General features: G+C 40.5%; 2 protein-coding genes across 7 annotated transcripts in view; one reads left to right on the forward strand and one right to left on the reverse strand.

Moving 5' to 3' along the window:
- SYT11 (synaptotagmin 11) overlaps positions 1-18,232 on the reverse strand; it is a 30,986-nt gene extending 12,754 nt beyond the window's left edge. Inside the window, exons 1-2 of the mRNA XM_074223278.1 lie at positions 17,835-18,232; positions 2,623-3,446 (exon numbers count right to left, since the gene is read on the reverse strand). Coding sequence (XP_074079379.1) covers positions 2,623-3,446; positions 17,835-17,868 — 858 coding nt within the window. The 5' untranslated portion in view covers positions 17,869-18,232. The remainder of the gene's footprint in view (positions 1-2,622; positions 3,447-17,834) is intronic.
- Positions 16,579-20,249, forward strand: part of GON4L (gon-4 like) — a 108,102-nt gene continuing 104,431 nt past the window's right edge. For 2 of the 6 annotated variants that reach the window (XM_074223272.1, XM_074223267.1), the window contains exon 1: positions 19,625-19,861. The gene's annotated coding sequence lies outside the window, so the exon portion shown is untranslated. Of the gene's footprint in view, positions 16,724-19,291; positions 19,370-19,623; positions 19,862-20,249 lie in introns of those variants that run through there. The other 4 variants (XM_074223270.1, XM_074223269.1, XM_074223268.1 and 1 more) reach the window with 4 other exon arrangements.

The raw sequence follows: 20,249 nt of genomic DNA on the forward strand, positions 1-20,249 counted from the left end.
CTGGAATAATCTCTTTTTTCTGTTCACCTGAACAGGTATTCTTTAATACTCAATAAAATGCCACTCCCTTCAGGAGGTCTTCTTTGATCCTCCAACACTATCAATTGCTGTCACCCCCTCAGACCTCACCAAGTATTTTGTTTTGGTCATTCTCATGGGATGTGTGGATTATAGCATCTGGGTTGTTTTATCCCCCAGTCAAATTAAGTTCCAATTAGGCCAGAATTTTGTTGGCTTTTTTTGGAGGGGGGGGCAATAGGCTTAAATGACTTGCCCAGGGTCACAAAACTAGCATATGTCAAGTGTCTGAGGCCACATTTGAACTCAGGACTTCCTGACTCCAAGGTCAATGCTCTATTCACTGTGCCACTTAGCTGCCCCAGGACCATGTTTTACAGAAACTTTTTAATTTCCCTAAGTGTCTGGCACAAAACTCTCTTTACACAGTAGGTGTTTAATAAATGTCTATTAGCAAGCTAGGTGATCATGTATTAAGAGTACTGGATTTGCAATCACAAAGGCCTAAATTCAAATACTTATTTGATGTGTGACCCTAGGCAAGTCACTTAATTCTGTTTGCCTCAATTCCTTATCTGTAAAATGAGCTGGAGAAGAAAATCAAGAAAATCCTAAATGAGGTCATGAAAAATTGGACATGACTGAAACAACAGAACAATAACTACCCTCACTGATCCCCTCTATAAAAGACATGTTTTCAAGAAAGATACAAAAGAAGGCATATCTGAAAACAGATTAAAGTGTTTCCTCTCCTAGTAGGATATAGCAACAGGAACCTAAACCTTAATCCCAGAACTACCACTGGAAGAGACCAGAGGTATTACCTATTCTAATCTTTTCCTAAAAGATGAATCTAATCTGCAACATCACTGTTAACTCCCCTGCTTGAAATTTTCTAGTGATGGAATTGCTCTCTACTGCCTGTTAAGTTAAAGGAATGAAACTCTAAGTCCAAAACTAAGAGCCAAGAGAGCCATGTTTTACTTCTAGAACTACCACTGGATGACCTTGAGCAAGGTTACTTTAGTTTTTGGGGTATCAATATCCTAATCAGTAAAATGAGGCACCAGATCATTTTTAAGGTCTCTTCTTTAAATGACATCCTTACGGTAAATTAGAGAGGATTTCAGGATAGGGTTGTGGGATGAATAATGGAAAAACTATATTCTAATTTCTCAAGTTTTTACTCCTTCCTTATTCCTGATATTACTGTGTATATATATATATATATATATATATATATATATATGAAACATAATAACATTATATGTGATATATATATATATATATATATATAGTGGTCCAGTGGATGGAGCACTGGCCCTGGAGTCAGGAGTACCTGAGTTCAAATCCGGTCTCAGACACTTAATAATTACCTAGCTGTGTGGCTTTGGGCAAGCCACTTAACCCCATTTGCCTTGCCAAAACCTAAAAAAATAAAATAAAATAAAAATAAAAATATTTTATAAGGGTACCAAAGAGGGGTTGCTGTCTGCATTGATAGAGGAAATAACCAAATCAGTGAAGTAAAAGATCTTTGGAAGTACTGATTAATAATAATAATATTAATAATGATAATAATAGTAACTTGGAATTCTCTCCCTCCTTATCTCTGTCTCCTGGCTTTTTGACTTTCTTCTTCTGATTTCTTAAAGGGAGCCTGTCCTGATTTCTCTTCGTGTTTGTGTCTACCTCTGTTGATTATCTCCAGTTTACCCTGTTTGTACATAGTTGTTTGGATATTGTCTGCTTTCATTAGACTATGAGTTCCTTGAAGGCAGGATCTGCTTTCTTTGCAAAATCAGCACTTAATATGATGACTGGCACATAGTAAACACTCATTAAATGCTTACTGACAGAATGACTTCATTCATTACTTTATTGGAGCCTTATAATAGCTTGATGAGGTAGAGAGTGTAAGCAATTTCTCCATTTTACAGATGAAGAAACTGAAGTTGCCCAAGGTCACAGAACTAGTAGGTGGTAAACCCAGTCCTCAAAGCCAGGTATTCTGGGCTTCAAATTCAGTGCTCCTTCTACTACAGTGCAGTGCATTCTCAGCATGATCCAAATGAGCAGAATCTCAGCTCATTATCATACCTGCTGCTTCCCGAGTTATCTCAAGAGAACTCTAAATAAATGTCCACTCAGTCATTAAGATTGTCCTATATAGAAGCACTACTGCTATCTTTGTCTCTCCTTAATCTCTTGGGTTGTTATATGAAACAGATGAGGTCATATTTATTAGCACAGATGAAGTAGGTGATTAATAAATGTGTATTCCCTTCCCTCTCTTCCACCCCCAATGACTTGGAAGGACAAGAAATGAACACCAGATGTGTGGAATCAGGTCTCTCCCTGACCCTTATTAGCTGTGTGCCTTTGGTCTAGTCCTTTTACCACAGTCTTGATTTTGCCATCTGTAAAATAGTTACAATAAATCTTATGGTACTTACTTCTGTTTCACAGTAAAGGAAACATTCATAAACCTTAAAGCATCATATAAATGTGAATTATCATTAATATTCTTCAGCAGCTTTATCCCTTCCCTCATTCCCACCCAGAGGCATCTCCCTTCTCCCTGCCCAGAACTACCCACATCACCTGGATATTTCTCTTGATGATGTCCCGGGTGAGCTGAACCTTGCCAGTGCTAGGATCCACCCCAGCCAGCGGCACCATAACCTCACCAATGACATCATCCCGGGAGAATCGGTCAAAACTGAGGACCAGAAAGTGCAGCACGAGATCCTGTAGCTGGCTGTAGGGGATACCATAGAAAGTAAAGGTCTCATCGAACACAGGGTCCAGTGTCCTGCGTAGCACTCTTGTCTTCACACGGTGCCGTTTGTCTGGGAGGATGGTCATTTTGATGTAGGGATCGGAACCCTGGGTCTGGTCATCCATCACTGGCAGCCCATGAGCCTCTTGGATTGTCACTACCAGGGCTTTTTTAGGGAAATTATAGTCCACTGAGAAAGTAAGGGACCCCAGCATAACATCCTCTTCTGGAGAAGATGGGGAAGCAGTTTTGCTTCCCCCAGGGGTCAGGCTCTGGACCGGGCTCAGTTCATCCCCATAGTCCACCTTAATGGGGAGCTGATCTATACAAGGGCTAGTGCTCAGTAGCCCAGGACTCTTCTCTCGGTTTAGGAGACCTGATTCAGCTGCATCCACCAATAGATTCCCTCTTCCACCATCCCTCCCTGGGCCACCTTTGTCTCTCCTCACTCGGATGATTTTCTTCTTATTGCTGAGTGTTTCAGGGTAGATACTGATGCCTTTGAGCATGTGGATAAACTTGTAAGGAGGTGTCTTGTGCTTCTTCTCAGCCTGTTGGTGGCAGCAGGTCCAGACAAAGACTGTTACAGACACAGACACCACCAGCACGGTGGCCCCAATGAGCCCCAACACCACTGGGGATACATCTGAGGGAAAACAGAGCATAGTCAAGACTGGAGGACCACCTTCCATATCTCCCCTGCCCCATATCCCCTCTTATTCAATCATTCAGAATCATAGGATCTCAGTGCTGAAAATAAGTCCATAATTAAACAGGATCTTCCCTACCGACCCACCCCAAAACATCTCTAATAGAACTTGCAGTGAAAGTGACTTCACTATCTGTCAAAAAGGAAAATTTCTTCCAAGTTAGAGCTCTCCATTTTGAACAGTTCTAACTTGGAAGAAATTTTCCTTTTTTTTGAGTCAAAATTTCTCCCCCTGAGAATTCCCCTCTCTCTCTTTTGATTTTCCCTTTGTTCCTATTTCTGCTCTCTGGGGCTAAGCAGTACAATGATTAGATCTGGGAACAGAAATTTTGGGTTCAAATTCCAGCATTATTTCTTACCTAAATGACCTTTGAAAATCATTTAACAAGCATTTGCTATGTGTTAAGCTAAACTTTATATATGTGGTAAACATGATGTCAAGCACTTTACAATGATCTCATTAGATCCTTATGACAGCTATGAGGTAAGTGCTATCATTCCCATTTTACAGTTGAAGAAATTGAGGCAAACAGTTAAGTGACTTGCCCAAGGTCATATAGCTAGGGAGTATCTGAGGCTGGATTTGAACTTGTCTTCCTGATTCCAGGCCCAACACTCTCTCCACTGAGCCATCTAGTTACCTCCATTTTAGTTATTCCACTTAACAAAATTAATCTGGATCTGCCCCCAGATAAGACAAAAACAGAAATAAAATAGGCCCTGTCTTCAAAGAGCTTACAGTCTATCTATACATATACTATATATGTAAGTATATATCTATACAGAAATATATGTACAAAACATACATGTGTTTCTATAAATATATATCTATGCATAAATATATACATACATATATATTTATAAAATAAAAGTGAAGATAATTTTTTTGGAAAAGATATTAGTAGCTGGGAGGATTAGGAAAGTCCTCATGTTGAAGATGCTTGATCTGAATTTTAGACAACACTAGGGATTCTAAGAGGAGGGAGGGCAATCCAGGCATGGGAGACAGCCAGAGCAAAGTTATCCAGATGGGAGGTGAAGTATGATGTGAAAAAGAGCAAGAAGGTCAGTTTAGTTGGCCTTCTCAGTATGCTACTAGAAGATCTTGAGTAGGGAAATGACATAATCATACCTATGATTTGGGAAAATCACTACGTCAGGTCAATGAAAGATGGGGAGAAACTTGAGACAAAGACTTTTTGTAAAAGTCCTCACATCTTACTCCTATTTACTTTCAGTAGGGTGAGGCAGTGCCTTGGAGGGATGTGGTAGAGGGATTCCTGCTCAGGGATTAACTGGCCTCTGAGATTCTGTGATTTTTATATTCCCAGAACTCCAGTATAAGTTACTCTACATAATGGGTAACTCAGTCACTGATAAATGTATAACTAGGAGGTTGCCGAAAATATCACTCTAGTCATAAACCTGGAAAAGTATTGTGCCAGGTTTGAGAAAGCATAGGATTTAGATAAATCAAGTCACAGCCATTTTAAGGGTCTCTATATACCCGCCATTGTCTATCAAAAGACTTCGGTTTTGGGGGCCGCTAGGTGGCACAGTGGATAGAGCACTGGCCCTGGAGTCAGGAGTACCTGGGTTCAAATCAGATCTCAGACACTTAATAATTACCTAGCTGTGTGGCCTTGGGCAAGCCACTTAACCCCATTGCCTTGCAAAAAATAAAAAAGACTTCAGTTTTAGTTCTGACTCTGGCACTTACTATGAGTTTAGAGAAAAAAAGGAGAAAGGAAGGAAAGGGAGAAAGGAAGAAAGGGAAGGAAGGAGAAAAAGAAGGGAGAAAAGTAAAAAAGGGAGGAAGGAAAGGAGGGAAGGAAGAAAAGAATAATGGAAAAAAGAAAAAGAAGCATTTATATAATATCTACTACATGCTGAGCACTACTTTGAAAGAGTTATCTCATTTGATAATGTCAGTCACTTTAACATCTAGCTCTCAGTGTCCTCATCTGTAAAACAAGGAGGTTGGACCAGTCTCCAAACTCCTTTCAAGTTCTGACATGTTATGATTCTGTGGCAGGTGAATCTTCTGTCATTTAAGTAGGTCAATTTTAGCCATGCTAAAGATGTAAATGGTATGACCACAGACACAGGCAAATGGCATTGGGGGGGGTGAGATTAAGGAGATAAAAGGGGATATAGGGAGAAGGGAAAAGGAAAATGAATAATTTTATATCTGAAAATTAGAGAATATCAAAGATGATATTTAAATCATATGATTTAGAGATCAATTAACTACTTACAGATGAGAGGTAAGTGATTTGCCCTAGGTCAAACAGCTAAAGAGTGAATGGATTTGAACTAGAACCCAAACATATGTTGAGATAGATTAATTTTTTTAAATAAGGGCAAATTAGGAATAAAAATAGAATCAATGGGTTAACTATTCTGATACAGAGGACTGAGACCACACTTTTTCTTCCTCTGATCATTGTCTTCTCTACCCAGAAGATTTTCTGATGTGGCTAATTCCAGATTTTGCTTGAATTTTCTAGGTAGCTAAAACCAGAGACCTGAATGATCTGAAGAAGAAGAAACCTGGATAAGAATGGGATGGAGTGGAGAAAGGCAGTTTAAAAGCACAGAATTTTCGAGTCTGGAGTAGCTGTCTCCTGGCAACTCATACCTAAAAGAATCCCTCACAATCTTCCCTATAATATAGTCTACAAGTGGACAACTAATCTTATGTATCACATCTTTTTTTTTCTAATGTTTTCTTTCTTCCATTTGGATTTGATTCTTCTCTCATAAGATGATCAATATGGATCTATTGTTTAGCATAGTTATAAATTTCAGATTGCTTTTTATCAGGGGAAGGGGGGAAAGAGAGGGAGGGAAAAACATAAAACTCAAAACCTAGCAAAAAAAGTGATTAATAAAAACTACCCTTGCATGTAGTTGTAAAAACAAATAAAATAGTTTTTTAAAAAATTAAAAAAAAAAACCTAAAAAATTTAAAAAACAACAAAAACCCCAAGTGGACATCTAATCTATTACTCTCATCCTCATTCTCTTTGATTTAGCATCACTGGTCCCCTGGTTGTCCCTCATACCTGGAATGCTCCCCCCTTCCTCAATTCTGCCTTCTGGTTTCCCTGGCTTTCTTCAAGTCTTCCACAGAAAATCTTCTCTAAACAGGCTTCCTTAATCTCAGTGTCTTCCTTCTCTCTGAGATTATCTCCAATTTATCCTGTCATTATCTTGTTTGCACATAGTTGTTTGCATGCTATCTCCTCCATTAGAAATGTAAGCTCCTAGAGAGCAGGACTGGTTTTTGTTTTGTTTTGATATTGCCTTTCTTTGTATGCCCAGGGTTACCACATTCCTTGGCATACATCAGGGGGTTAATAAATGCTTGTTGATTTAGCTTAATCTAAGATTTCTAAGAAGGTATTATATCACCACTCCCATGCCACTGCCAAGGCAGCACAGTCTACTTCTGGTAGCTCTAGTAGTTAGGAAGTTCTTCCTGATATAAAACTTAGTGCAAGGCCTGCAATACTCCAATAGTATGATTTTTGACTGACTTCAAAACTGAATTTAACTCTTTGTAACTTCTATCTATTGCTTCTGTTCCAAACAGAACAAACTTCATTTTCTTCCACTAGCTAGTTCTTCAAATACCTGATGATAGCTATCGATGCCCTGTTTCTTTCTCAAGGCAAACCATCCTAGTTCTTTCAACTAATCATCTTCCTATATCATGAACTCAAGACTCTAGATGCCCCTCTTTGGAACCGCTGCAGCTGATCTGCAGCTGATCAATGTTCTTTCTAAGTGCCACAGAGGACTGAACACAGAATTCCAAATATGTTCTGATGAGTTCACACTACAGCAGCTTATCTTAATAAGCTCAGTAGCTTAAGATGGCACTAGCTTTTTGGGGATTGTCATAGCAACACAAGTTGACTCAAGCATGGGCTTAATAGATTAAGAAGTCAAAAGGATCCTGACAGACTGAAAGGCTGAGCTGGAATCAACAAAATGAATTTTAACAGGGATAAATATATAGTCTTTCATTCATGTAAAAAAAAATTAGATGATAAAAATAAAGAAGGGTCACAAAAGATTCATTTATGGGAAGAGCTAGAGTCTGATCTCAGAGAACTACAAACTAGATCTGAATTTACTTTGAAAAAAATTAAAGGGTTCAAAGTAGGCCCAAGTTCCCTGAATATCCTAGCTAGAAATAATGGAATAGGTGCTAAGTCAAAACCCCCCTAAACCTGAAGATACTCAAGTGCCAGGATGCCTCAGTGATATGGTAAAAACTTACATCTAAAAGGTCAGGGTCTCCTATTATATCCAGACCAACACTAGCTATCCTGTTCCTACTTTATCAGGCCACTGGGTTCAGATGGTTCTGGAAGAAATGGTGAGAATGGTGTCTTTGTACAATAGTCTTCACTTTAATTTAAATCCTATACATGTCATGACATCATTTAGAATCAAGGACAATAATAACAACAACAACAAGGTGTGAATGACTGAAATGACTGACAAAAAACTAAGGCTAAAAATAAAGAAAAAAGTTTAGGCTGTACTTTTTTTTTTATGTTTTTGCAAGGCAAACAGGGTTAAGTGGCTTGCCCAAGGCCACACAACTAGGTAATTATTAAATGTCTCAGAATGGATTTGAACCCAGGTATTCCTGACTCCGGGGCCAGTGCTTTATCCACTACCCACCTAGCCGCCCCTAGGCTGTACTTTTTAAAAATTTTTATTTATTGAAGGCAATGGGGTTAAGTGACTTGCCCAAGATCACACAGCTAGGCAATTATTAAGTGTCTGAGGTTACATTTGAACTCAGGTCCTCCTGACTCCGGGGCCAGTGCTCTATCCACTGAGCCATCTAGCTGCCCCCTGTATTTTTAAGAATAGACTTTTCCGGGGGGCGGCTAGGTGGCATGGTGCATAAAAGCACTGGCCCCGGAGTCAGGAGGACCTGGGTTCAAATCCGGTCTCAGACACTTAATAATTACCTAGCTGTGAGGCCTTGGGCAAGCCACTTAACCCCATTGCCTTGCAAAAACCTTAAAAATAAAAAGTTTTCCAAAACAAAGTGATCAAGCATCACCTTGAGCTGCTCAGATCACAGTGGTAATTTTATAAGTAGAAAAGTGACAAACTATATCATGAACTCAAGACTCGAGGTGCCCCTCTCTGGAACCGCTGCAGCTGATCTGCTCTTTTTTCTCAATTTTCTCATTCTATTTATTATAATCCTTCTAGTACCCAGCTTTCAACCTGGGAGTCATCTTTGACTCTTCACCCTATTCAATCAGTCTTATCGATTCTTCCTCTGCAATACTTACATCCAATCTCTTCATAGCTATCATCCTGGTTCAGGCCCTCATCACTGTTCTTGATTATTGTCCTTCATTCTCAAAGAGACAATGACATCACTATTTAAGACTCAAGTTACAATGTGTCTGAATATGGCTGATCATAATAATATAAGCTTGAAATGCTCTACTGGAGGTCATGGGGGAAAAAAAAGGCTAAATAGGCTATGTGAACATTTGGGATAGATTCTTAAAATTTGTACAGTTTAAGTTTCTTTTAACCATTACTATTGTAACAATCTCTTAATTGGTCTTTCTGCACCCAGTATCTCCTCCACCCCCCCTTACAAATCTACATAGCTGATATTTCTTTTTTTGTTTTTGTTTTTGTTTTTGCAAGGCAATGGGATTAAGTGACTTGCCCACAATCATACAGCTAGGTAATCTTTAAGTGTCTGAGGCCAGATTTTGAACTCAGATCCTCCTGACTTCAGGGCCTGTGTTCCTTCCACTGCAGCACCTAGTTGCCCAGATATTCTTTTTTGGTTTTTTGTTTTTGCAAGGCAATGGGATTAAGTGACTTGCCCAAGGTCTGATATTCCTTTTTAAGGGGCAATCAGGGTTAAGTGATCTACCCAGAGTTACACAGCTAAAAGACTCCCACTGCTGCATGCAGGGCCATCTCCAGTTGACCTGATCCATATCTGACCACTGGACCTAGATGGCTTGGGAGGAGAAAGTGAAGCTGGTGACTTTGCACAGCACCCCCTCATTTAAATCCAACTCATTGTCATGTTAGTTGTCATTGTCTACTTCAAGAATGAAGGACAGGGACAGCTAGGTGGCACAGTGGATAGAGCACTGGCCCTGGAGTCAGGAGGACCTGTGTTCAAATCCAGTCTCAGACAGTTAATGATTACCTAGCTATGTGACTTTGGGCGAGTCACTTAACTCCATTGCCTTGCAAAAACAAACAAAAAAGAAAGAACAACAAAAAAGAATGAAGGACAAACATCAAATCTGAGTCTGGATTTGAATTCAGGTTCTCCTGACTCCAGGGCCGGTGCTCTATCTGTCACACCTGATCTGATCCTAAAATGGATATTTCTTTTTTTTTTGCAAGGAAATGGGGTTAAGTGACTCGCCCAAGGCCACACAGCTAGGTAATTATTAAGTGTCTGAAGCCAGATTTGAACTCAGGGACTCCTGACTCCAGGGCCAGTGCTCTATCACCACCTAGCTACCCCCTAAAATGGATATTTCTAAGCAATATGTCTGATAATGTTACTCTTTGCTCAATAAATTTTGGTGGCTTGCAAATGCCTTTAGGATAAAATTCAAACTTTTCTGTTTGGCATGTAAAGGCCATCATAATCTGGCTCTAGCTTATTTTTTCCATGCCTATTGCACATTGCTTATCTTCAATGGCCTAATTACTTTCCCCTGTACCCCAATTGATCAATCATGGTTGGACCACATGACTTCTGAGACCTCTTATATCTCTGTAACTATGATCTCATCATTTCCTGCCTTCATGTATTTGCACAGACCATCTAGTATGCCTGGAATGTACTCCCTCCTTAACTTCATTTAAGATTACTCAATTTTCTTTGAACAATTAATTCAAGTGCCCATCCCATAAGAGGGCCTGCACTATATAGCTATAAATTTATTTTTATACTATTTAGTTAGAAATTTATTTAATCTATATTTGCATTTTCTTCACAGTATAATAGAATTTAGACCTGGAAGGGACCTTAGTTTAGCCCCCTCATTTTGTTGATGAGAAAATAGAGATGCAGACTTGCCTAAAGTCATATAAGAAGTAACAGAAGTGAGTTTCAAAATTAAGTCCTTTGACTCCAAAATTTGTACTGCCTCTGAGAAAGAATTGAAAAAAAAAAAACCCAGAAAACATCAAGAGAAATAAATGATCTTTTAAGTACCAGATCTAATGACCTTTTCTCACTCCATATCTTTCTTGACCTCTGTAGCCTTTGGCACTGTATCATCCTCCTTAATGTCCTCTTCTCTCTTTTTAGGTTTTCCTAACACCACTCTTCTGGTTCTTTTCATACCTAACTGACTTTTCCTCAGTCTTCTTTATTGGATCTTCATCTACGTCATGTCTAGCCCTTGAGGTTTCCCCAGGGCTTTATTCTGAGCCCTCTTCTATTTTTTTTTCCTCATCAGCTCCCATGGATTAAATGATCATCTTTAAACTGATGATTCTCAAATTTACTTATCTAACCCTAACCTCTCTGCTGACCTCCGGTCTCACATTTTCAGCTACCCCATTAGATATTCTATAATGAATGTTCTGTAGATATCTTAAACTCAATATGTCCCAAACTATCTCATTATCTCTGTCCTGCCCTCCATATTCCCCCCCCTTTCCAAATATACCTATTTCTGTTGACCATACCACCATCCTTCTGGTTGCTCAGATATCTAAATTACATCTCAGCTCAACTCCTTATTCTCCCTTACACTCCATAATATCCAACCAAGGACTGTGAATTTTATCTTCATAATATCTCTCATATAAGTCCCTTTGTCTCTGATGCAGTAGCTCAATCACCTGACCCATATACTGTTGCAATAGCTGGTGGGCATACATATATATCCCTTTCCAGTCCATCCTCAGTTATCTAAGTGAATTTCCTAAAATGTAATTTCTTAAAATATATTCCTAAAATAATCTGTATTTGCATTTTCTTCACAGTATAATAGTCCCCTACTCAATAAGCTCCAGTGGTTTCCTATTGCTTTCAGAATCAAATGCAAACAAACAAAAATAGACAAGAAGTGGCTTAACAATTAAACCTTCCCCCTACCAGCTGGGTGTAATTTAACTTATTGCCATTAAGTGTTGTAGTGGATCCTAGTGAAGTAGTTCTCATGGTAAGATTGTTTGCACTATTATATTTGGGTCAGTTCTCTTTACTTTCTACGGGAGGCAGTGAATAAAAAAACAAACAAGAATAAACTATCACTCATTCTGAGAGGTACTTGTTTGATTCATCAATGGCTCAATGATAAAGGAACTTTGCAACAACTGAAAATAATTCAAAGCCCTTACCTTTTTTTTTTCATACCTTTCTAGTCTTCCTAAAACACCTACTAGCAATTATTCTGTGATCCAATGGCACTGGCCCTCCAGAAAGGAATTCCTCTGATCTCTGGGCATTTCCCTTGGCTATCTCTTATGTTTGGAAATTTCTTCTTTCCTCACTTCTAGCTCCTGGTTTTCTTAGTCTTCTTTAAGTCCCAGCTAAAATCTTATCTTCTGGAAGCCTATCAAAATCCTTCTTAATTCTATTGCCTTCCCTCTGTTGATAGTTTTCTATTGATCCCGTATATAATTTATTTGTTTATAGTTGTTTACATGTTATCTTCCTGACTAATTTATATCAGGGACTGACTTTTGTCTTTTTTTGTACCCCAGTGCTTAGTATAGTGGCTGATAGACATGAAGCACCTAAATTTTTATTGCCTAAATCAAACACTATCACTATTACATACATATTAATTAAACATCAAAGCAATTAAATCCTTAAAGGAAGAGGATCAAAATGCATATAATAAAAGTAGGAAACTTCAATACATCATTAATGGGAAAAGGACAAATCAAAATTAAACAAGACAAAAGTGATAAGTTTAAACAGATAATTGAAAGAAAACTATTTAGTAGACATATGATGAGTATAATGAAGAATTCTATTTTTTAAAAAACTGCATTGTAGTTTTACAAAAATTGAATATATCTAGGACAGAAAGAATTTACAAATAAGGGAATAAAGACAAATCTTAGAGACTAGATTCTAATACTATAAAATCATAATCCACTGCCTATATTTTGACCAAAAGATAAGCCCTAAAAGGAGCCTAAACAATAACTTGCTAAAAAAATGCATGTGTCAAAGACAAAATTATAGAAACAATAAACAACTATTTAAAAAATGATAATAGTAATATAAAATATAAAAAATTATGGGCTAGAGTAAACCAATCCTCGGAATCAAATTTATTAAATTATTAAATAAAATATTTATATTGACAAAAAAGAATTAATGGGCTAAATATGTGGTTAAAATTAGAAAATCGACAAATAAACATCAAGCAGCATTAAAGAGGAAATTACTAAGATGAAAAATTAGAATTACCAATAAAACAGTCAAATCACTAAACAAAATAAAGAATATTTTGCAAAGGCTAAGACAATTGATAAATTGCTAGCTTATAGCTATCCTCATGTTGTCCTAATTTCCAAATCAATCCACGCCATATGCATGTAAGCTACTTGAAGGCAAGTACTATGTGATTGTTTATTTTTATTCCCAGCATCTAGCACTGTGCTGGACATAGGTGTAGCAGGTGCTAATTGACAGAAAAAAATATGCACAATGACTACACCAATATAAATGGAAACAAAAACAACAAAAACCCCTGAAAGTGAATACCGTATAATTAAACTGACCAAAGTTGGTTCTGAAGGAGAGATGAGAAAATACATATTGTCAGAAGTTAAAATTTTATATTTATTAATATGATATGTATAATGAAGTTAATAATAGTATCTTAGTTTCTAGAGTTCCCTTTTCATGGGCAGGCAGTAGGTCTGGGAAAATAGTGAAAACAAAGTAACAGAAGTAATCCATCAATCATGACAGGTCCTGCCCTGAATTGTGCTTGCCTGTGTTAAGTGAAGTATATAAGTATTACTGTACTATATGCTGTAACCCCCAAATTATACAGTCAACCCAGTATTTCCACAGGACTCCTACTTGAATAATCACAAGTGATGAAATCATTGTATGGTGGGCTTGACCTGGGATGATCACTCAAAGTCCCAAATCTGATGATTCTCTGATTCACCTTCCCACTTATGATCAAGTATAAAATATCTGATTCCAACAGTAAGGTAGAGCTCCAAGAAATAGAGTAATTCCATGATTTGAAAACTGGTTCCTTGTGGGATGCAGTGGATAGAGTACAGGCCCTGGAATCTGGAGGACCCAAGTTCAAATCCGACCTCAGAGACTTAATAATTACTTAGCTGTCTGACCTTGGGCAAGGCACTTAAGCCCATTGCCTTACAAAAACTAAAAAAAAAAAATTGGTTCCTTGCAAAGAAAGTAATGAACCACTATATGATTTACTGGCACTTTGTCTCTGGACTGTTTTTGTCTTGTTCTGATTAGAGATAGCTCAGTAAGAATTTGGTTAACAACCTCCTGTTCTCCTTTGCAAAGATAGACATGAAACATTGCCTGAATTAGTTAGTTTTAATTAACTATTCCCCCCCCCATCCTTTTAAAATATTAGTTACAAGAAATGTCTCCTTGGGGAGGAGAAAATAGACATACATTTGGAAATGAAAATGATGCAAAAAAACAATAAAAATTTAAATTTGAAAAATGTTAAATGAAAGAAGGTATAAAGAAGCAAATTTCACTCAATATAAAGAAGATTTTTCTAACAATTAGAGTTGTACAATAATGGAACTTACTTGTGAAGTAGTGAGCTCTCTATCACTCCAACAATTTAAACAGAAAATGGATGACTACCTGTCAGTGATGCTGAGGAGGGAATTCTTACAGCGAAATGGCAGATTAGACTAAGTGATTTTTAGCTCCTTTCCAACTCTAGAAGTATGTGAATGCTGATATAAATCAAGAAGGAAAATGGAATAAATTTTAAAAGACAATTTTTAAAGAAAAATTTTGTATGACTGAGTCTCTCTATTTTGCCTAGTCTGGAAGTGCAGGGGCTATTCTGGAGCCCAATCCTACTACTGATTGATTGACAAGGAAATTTTGACCTGTTTTATTATCAACCTGGACCTGTGACTCCCCCCACTCCTGGGGGTTCACCTATACTGATGCTGAACTTAATAATGTCTTATCTATAATCTGTATTTTAACAAATATTTGTTGATCAATGCATATAGCTAGAGAAATGTAGAAGCTTCATCAAGAACGAAGGGTCATAAGTGGAAGCTTGAAAGTCTAAACAATGATCATTCAGAAGGAGATGCTCTTGTAGTGTTTATTCACCAATATAGTACTTTCATGAACATGAAGAAAATTGGGTTAGACTATGAGAAGGTAGACCTAGAGAACCATAAAATGCTAGTGTTTGTTAGTCTGATCTCCACAATTAAAAGATAAGGGAAATGAAGGCAATTTCTGAGCATTATCTGAAATTGTGATCTAAGGGATGAAATACTAGAGGAGAGTTTAGCTACAAAATTTGGGTCCTAGTCTCTTATGCAGTAATTTACTTTATTAGAGAGTACCTTGCTTCTTGTTATCATAGTTGGTGAAATTTTCAACTCCTGAACTGAGGATGAAAAAGATACTGATTTTCTCGTTTGTGAATCAGACTCATAGCCCAAATACTTCTGAGTACAGCCCAAAACAGATTAAAAAATAATTGGCAGATATTTAACAAAATGAATACAAAAACAATAAAACATATATAATATGACATTTTAAAAGTCACTCTGCAGCCTACACAGTGATCCTTATGTATGATTTAGGAGCCCCCATTTCTCTTTGTGTTTGACACCAGTAATAGAAATCACTTCTCATTATTTTCCACTTTTCAATGTATGTTCGTGATCATTATAAGACCCTACTCTATATCAAGAGATAGTGCAGAAGGCAATCACAGGACAGGAAGAGGCATCAAAGGTCATTTAGTTAAATGCGCTCTTGAATTAAAAAAAAACCTATATAATTTTTAACAGGATGCTGAAGCTCATATTCTATATTCAAAAATTGAAAGCAAGTGAAGCTAGTAGTTAAAAAGAATTTTAGGATGATTGCGAATTACAATGTGATTTGTCATTTTGAAAGAAAACCCACTGGTATTCAAGTCAAAAGACCTGGATTTGAGGGGTAGTTCAATCAATAAACAATCAATCATTAAGCTCAGTGCCAGTCATTCTGCTAAGGGCTGAGGATACAAAAAGAGGCAAAAGACAATCCTTGTCATCAAGGAATTTATAATCGAATGGTTCTGTGTGGCCTAGGTAAGTTACTCAACCTTTCTGAGGTTACTTTCTCATCTGTAAAATGGTGATAATTATAATAGACTTTATAATAACAAACTATATAAAGCACTTTACATATTTCACATCCACCCTATGAGGTAGATACTATTGGGAATACCCCCATTTTACAGAAAGGAAGACAGATTTGGAGATGTCAGCATTATGGGATTTCAGATCTAGAGCTGGAAGAGATTTTAGAGGCCAACTAGTCTGACTCCCTCATTGTGCAGATAAAAGAAATCCAGTTCTCATTAGGGTTCTTCCCAACTTGCCTAGCTTCCATTTCCTTGTCCAAGCCAATTCTCACCCTTTCAATATTTTTATTAGGGAACTGGGACAAAAATTAAGTAACCTATTACCAAAACAGAGGAAGTGTTTTAGCAGAATTGGTGAAGGGAAGACATCAGCATCACAAGAAGAAATAACAGAGTGAAAAGAAGATCATTGCAATTCCCAAGGGAAAGTATATATATATATATATATATATATATATATATATATATATATATATATATATATGACTCCAATTAGGGAGCAGGAAGTTGAGGTGCAGATGTGGGAGAAGGACATAAAGACAGTGATTTGGACTTTGGGATTTCTCTGGGAAGAAGTGAATTGACAAGATAGCTTGCTTTTGTTTATTTGTGCCCTTTGAGCCTAGATCCACTCAAACTTGGGAGGAGGAAAAATCACCCAACCCAAGCAAGACTTTGTCCTCACTCGGGCTGGTCAATTCAAGCCTTGAAGGAACAAGTTTCCTGGACAGATTGAGAGAAGAGAGGAGGGGGAATATCATGTGAGGAAAGACAAGCTCTCTTGGCCACGACCCCCCAGTAACCATCACGTCGGTAAAGGTAAACTAACGGGGAGCAAACAGTGCGGCGGAGACTGAGAAAGTTGGGGCTTAAAGGTCTGCCTGCTAGCAGAAAGTGGAACTCCCCTATACAGGGGAAAGGTTGCTCCCTCCCTTCCCAAGCTCTTCCCTCTTTTCTCCCGTCCTCCCCTCCCCCAGGGCCGTAGCTTCTCCAGCGGGGCCAAGCGGGGCTGGGCCGGGACGGGCCGCTCCGAGATGACGTAATGCTTTCTGTGGTACACAAAGCGGCCTCCCCGGGCTCGATCCTCTCCCGCCCCGAGTCCGGCCCAGCCAGCGAGAGTTCGAATCCCCCTCCCGCCGCTCCCCGCGTGCCAGCCCCGGGGACCCGGGGAACAAAGGCCCGGGGAAGGAGGCTCGAGGCGCAGCCGGGCGGCCCAGAAATAGACATCACGTCATTCTCCCAGCCCGGCGGCACCGAACGCCATTAGGTAGCGTAGGGCAGATCCCACCATTACTGTGCAGAATCGAGCCTCCGGGAAGGCCCCCCGGCCCCTCGGCGCAGGGCCGACGGGGGGTCCGGCGGCACTGCTCGGGGCTGCTGCTCTCCCGCGCCCCCCTTCCCCCAGCCTCACTCCCGGGAGGCCGCCTCCCCTGGCTGCCAGCCACTCAGCCCACAATCCCCAAGCTGCCATCTTAATACCCCATCCCCGGTGCCACCTCCCTCCCCTGCAGCCTTATGATGTAGGGAAGGGAAGGGACACCGCCCTTCGTGCCTTAAGGGGAAGGGTTTGGCCTCCCCATACCTGCACCCCCAAAAGAAGGGGTTCACTTTGAACCTCTTGTTTCTCCTCTCTCTCTCGGTGCCTACAGTGACCCAGAAAAGATTTTTCAAACCTTTCTCCCACCCTCACCCCCACCCACCCACTACTTAGCTCTGGTCTGGTGCCAGTTCTGCTTTGCTCACTCCTGCGGTCCACATCTCCAAGGGCTTGGTTCTGTCCGTTGCCAGCTGCCCAACCTTCCTGGCCTAGGATTTTCTGCCAGGGCCCTAGTCCTGGTCAAACTCATTCCTCTGCAGTCGGGGCTTAGTATCTCTGCTATGATTCCAACCACCCCCTGCTTCATTTCCCCAACCCCGACCCCCCACTCACCAAAGCTGGGTCGAATGTTGGTGATCTCGGCCATGGCGTAATCAGCAACACTTGCCGTCAGTGGGTTCCCAGGGTCCTGAGAACTCCCGCACCCCTCTGTGAGGGCAAAGGCCGCAGCCGCAAGATACCGCTATGGGGAACGGAGCAAGCCTTCTCCTGCGATGGCTTGGCCTCAGCGTGCCAGCTGCGGGTCCACCTAAGATGCTCTAGGGATGCTCTGAGCTAAAGATGCAGGTGCAGCCAGACTGGTCCTGATGCGAGGTAAGCTCCGCCCTTTTCCGAACAGTCCCGGGCACAAGGCTCCGCCTCTCTCCGAACAGTTTCAGACCGGCGGTCCCTCCACTTTCCGAAACATGCCGAAGAAGAGACCACGCCTAATTTCGAAGCTCTTGGGCGAAAGGCCCCGCCTTTTTACGAGTATTCTGGGAAAAGTGGAAAAACCTGGAGGCCAGAAGGAGGAGACTGGCGACTTAAAGCTTTCTTTCCTTGATGATCTTAGGAAATCCTATAGCTCAGATGACTAGGTCTTAAAATAGTGACAGAATGTTCTAGGTGACAGAGAAGTAGAAAAACAAATTTCAGATTGTTTGACTTTCGTTATTGATTAGATCACTGCTGTTACGGTGCATTTCTGTGTGACTACAAAGTGTTATTATGGAACCTTTCATAAACTCTAGTCTAAATGTTAGTAATTAAGGATCAAACCGCCAAAGCTGCGAGTTAAAAATCACGTCCTTATAATTTAGAATATCTTCTCTCCAATTAGCCCTCTAGGATCATATAATTACATAGCTTTACAAAACAAAACCAAAAATGAAAAAAAAAACTCTCCCAAACAGAAACACTCCCCTCAAAAGAAAATACCTTACACCAAATTATCAGCGTCACCTTTGTTACAGAAATGTGGCCTCTAAGATTGTGCTTTAAAAAAACCGTATGAAAGTCATCACTATTTAAAGTGAATTTTAGTATAAGATATTTGGACGAGGGCTTATAATTTATTCACAACCGTGTAGGACTTGGTACGGAATTAGATCCTTGTTAGGAGCTCATAATGCATAACTACTCCAATATTTTATTTATTTTTTTAGTTTGACAGAATACAACCCCTGAATCTCTTTCCAAGGTCTCACTGACTTTGCTCCAGAAAAGAGACTGTATTTGGAAGCGATGCAAGTTGTGACTTCTCAATTCTACAGATCCCAAGTATGCCATCTGTATGGCGAGCTTTCCTCCTACGTCCCAAGATATTAGCTCTTAGTTGAAGGGGGGGAGATGGGGAAGAAGAGAACGAGAGTTCAAGAGATGGCCCCTTTAACTTTTGTTCGCCCATGACAAACTTGTCGGCTCTGGCTTCATGTTGCCCGGATTCAAGATGTCTACCGACAGGCGCGCACGCGTAGTTTCAGTCCAACGTCCTAGAACGCGTTTCGGGGGCGCGCACGTCCGTGCCTGACGTCGAGTTATTTCCGGTGGTGGCCTGAGTAGAGTTTCCGCGGGCTCAGGCCGGCCGGTGAGGGTGGCCCGGTCGCGAGGTGCGGGTGGGCAAGAGGCAGGCGGGAGCCAGGGAAAGGGACTTCCGCGGGTGGAAGCCGGGGAGTGTGGACAGGAAGGAGAAACGGAGTGAGGGAGCTTCGGAAAGACCAACTCCATAGGAGGATGTGTGAGGGACGGTGGGAGGCGGGAGTTGGGGGTCAGGGGTCACCTGGTGGACTTTGGGGGTCAGCGTTCGCCTGAGGGACCTTGTGGGAAGCTGGGCCCCGGGAGGCCCGGAGGCGTGAGGAGGGGGCTACTTGAGCCGGCAAAGTGCCGGGGGTGGGGTGGCGAACGCTAGCCTGAGGCCACTTTCCAGGAGCAGAGACCCCGAGGCCTCGCCGGAGCGGGCAGTGCGGTGGTCCCCGCTGTTGGTTCCTGTGAGGCCACAGGTGACGGCTGTGGGAAGCGAGGCCCCGTGTATGCCCTTGAAGCTCTGGGAGCTTGGCACCTGGATCCGGTGGATCCAAGCTCTTTCGACAGTCTAACTTTGGGCAAGTAACCACATTACTTTTATGTTGTAAAATTCTAGGCTAGCGTATCCTCCTCCCTGCTTCCACCATCATATTGTTGAACTTTAAGTTTTTACGAAGTGTTTATCTTCGGTGAGGTGTTATGTAGGTGGTGCAATAGAAAGATAAGTACCTGTGAGTAGGAGGGTCCCTTTGGGCAGTCACTCAACTACCTAACTGCAACTCTTGAGCAAGTCGAGCCATCCCCTTAGAGTTTTGTGCCCTCATCTGTAAAACAGAGGTTGGGAGAGAGGATTTGTGTGTGTGTGTGTGTGTGTGTATCTGAGTGTGTAGATGTTTCGGAGGGAGTAGAGGAGGAGTCCTGACCCAGAATTTCATCAATTCTAGGGAATGCCCCATGAGGAAGTTT

This window comes from Macrotis lagotis, chromosome 2, assembly GCF_037893015.1.
Source record: "Macrotis lagotis isolate mMagLag1 chromosome 2, bilby.v1.9.chrom.fasta, whole genome shotgun sequence".
Lineage (NCBI taxonomy): Eukaryota > Metazoa > Chordata > Mammalia > Peramelemorphia > Peramelidae > Macrotis > Macrotis lagotis.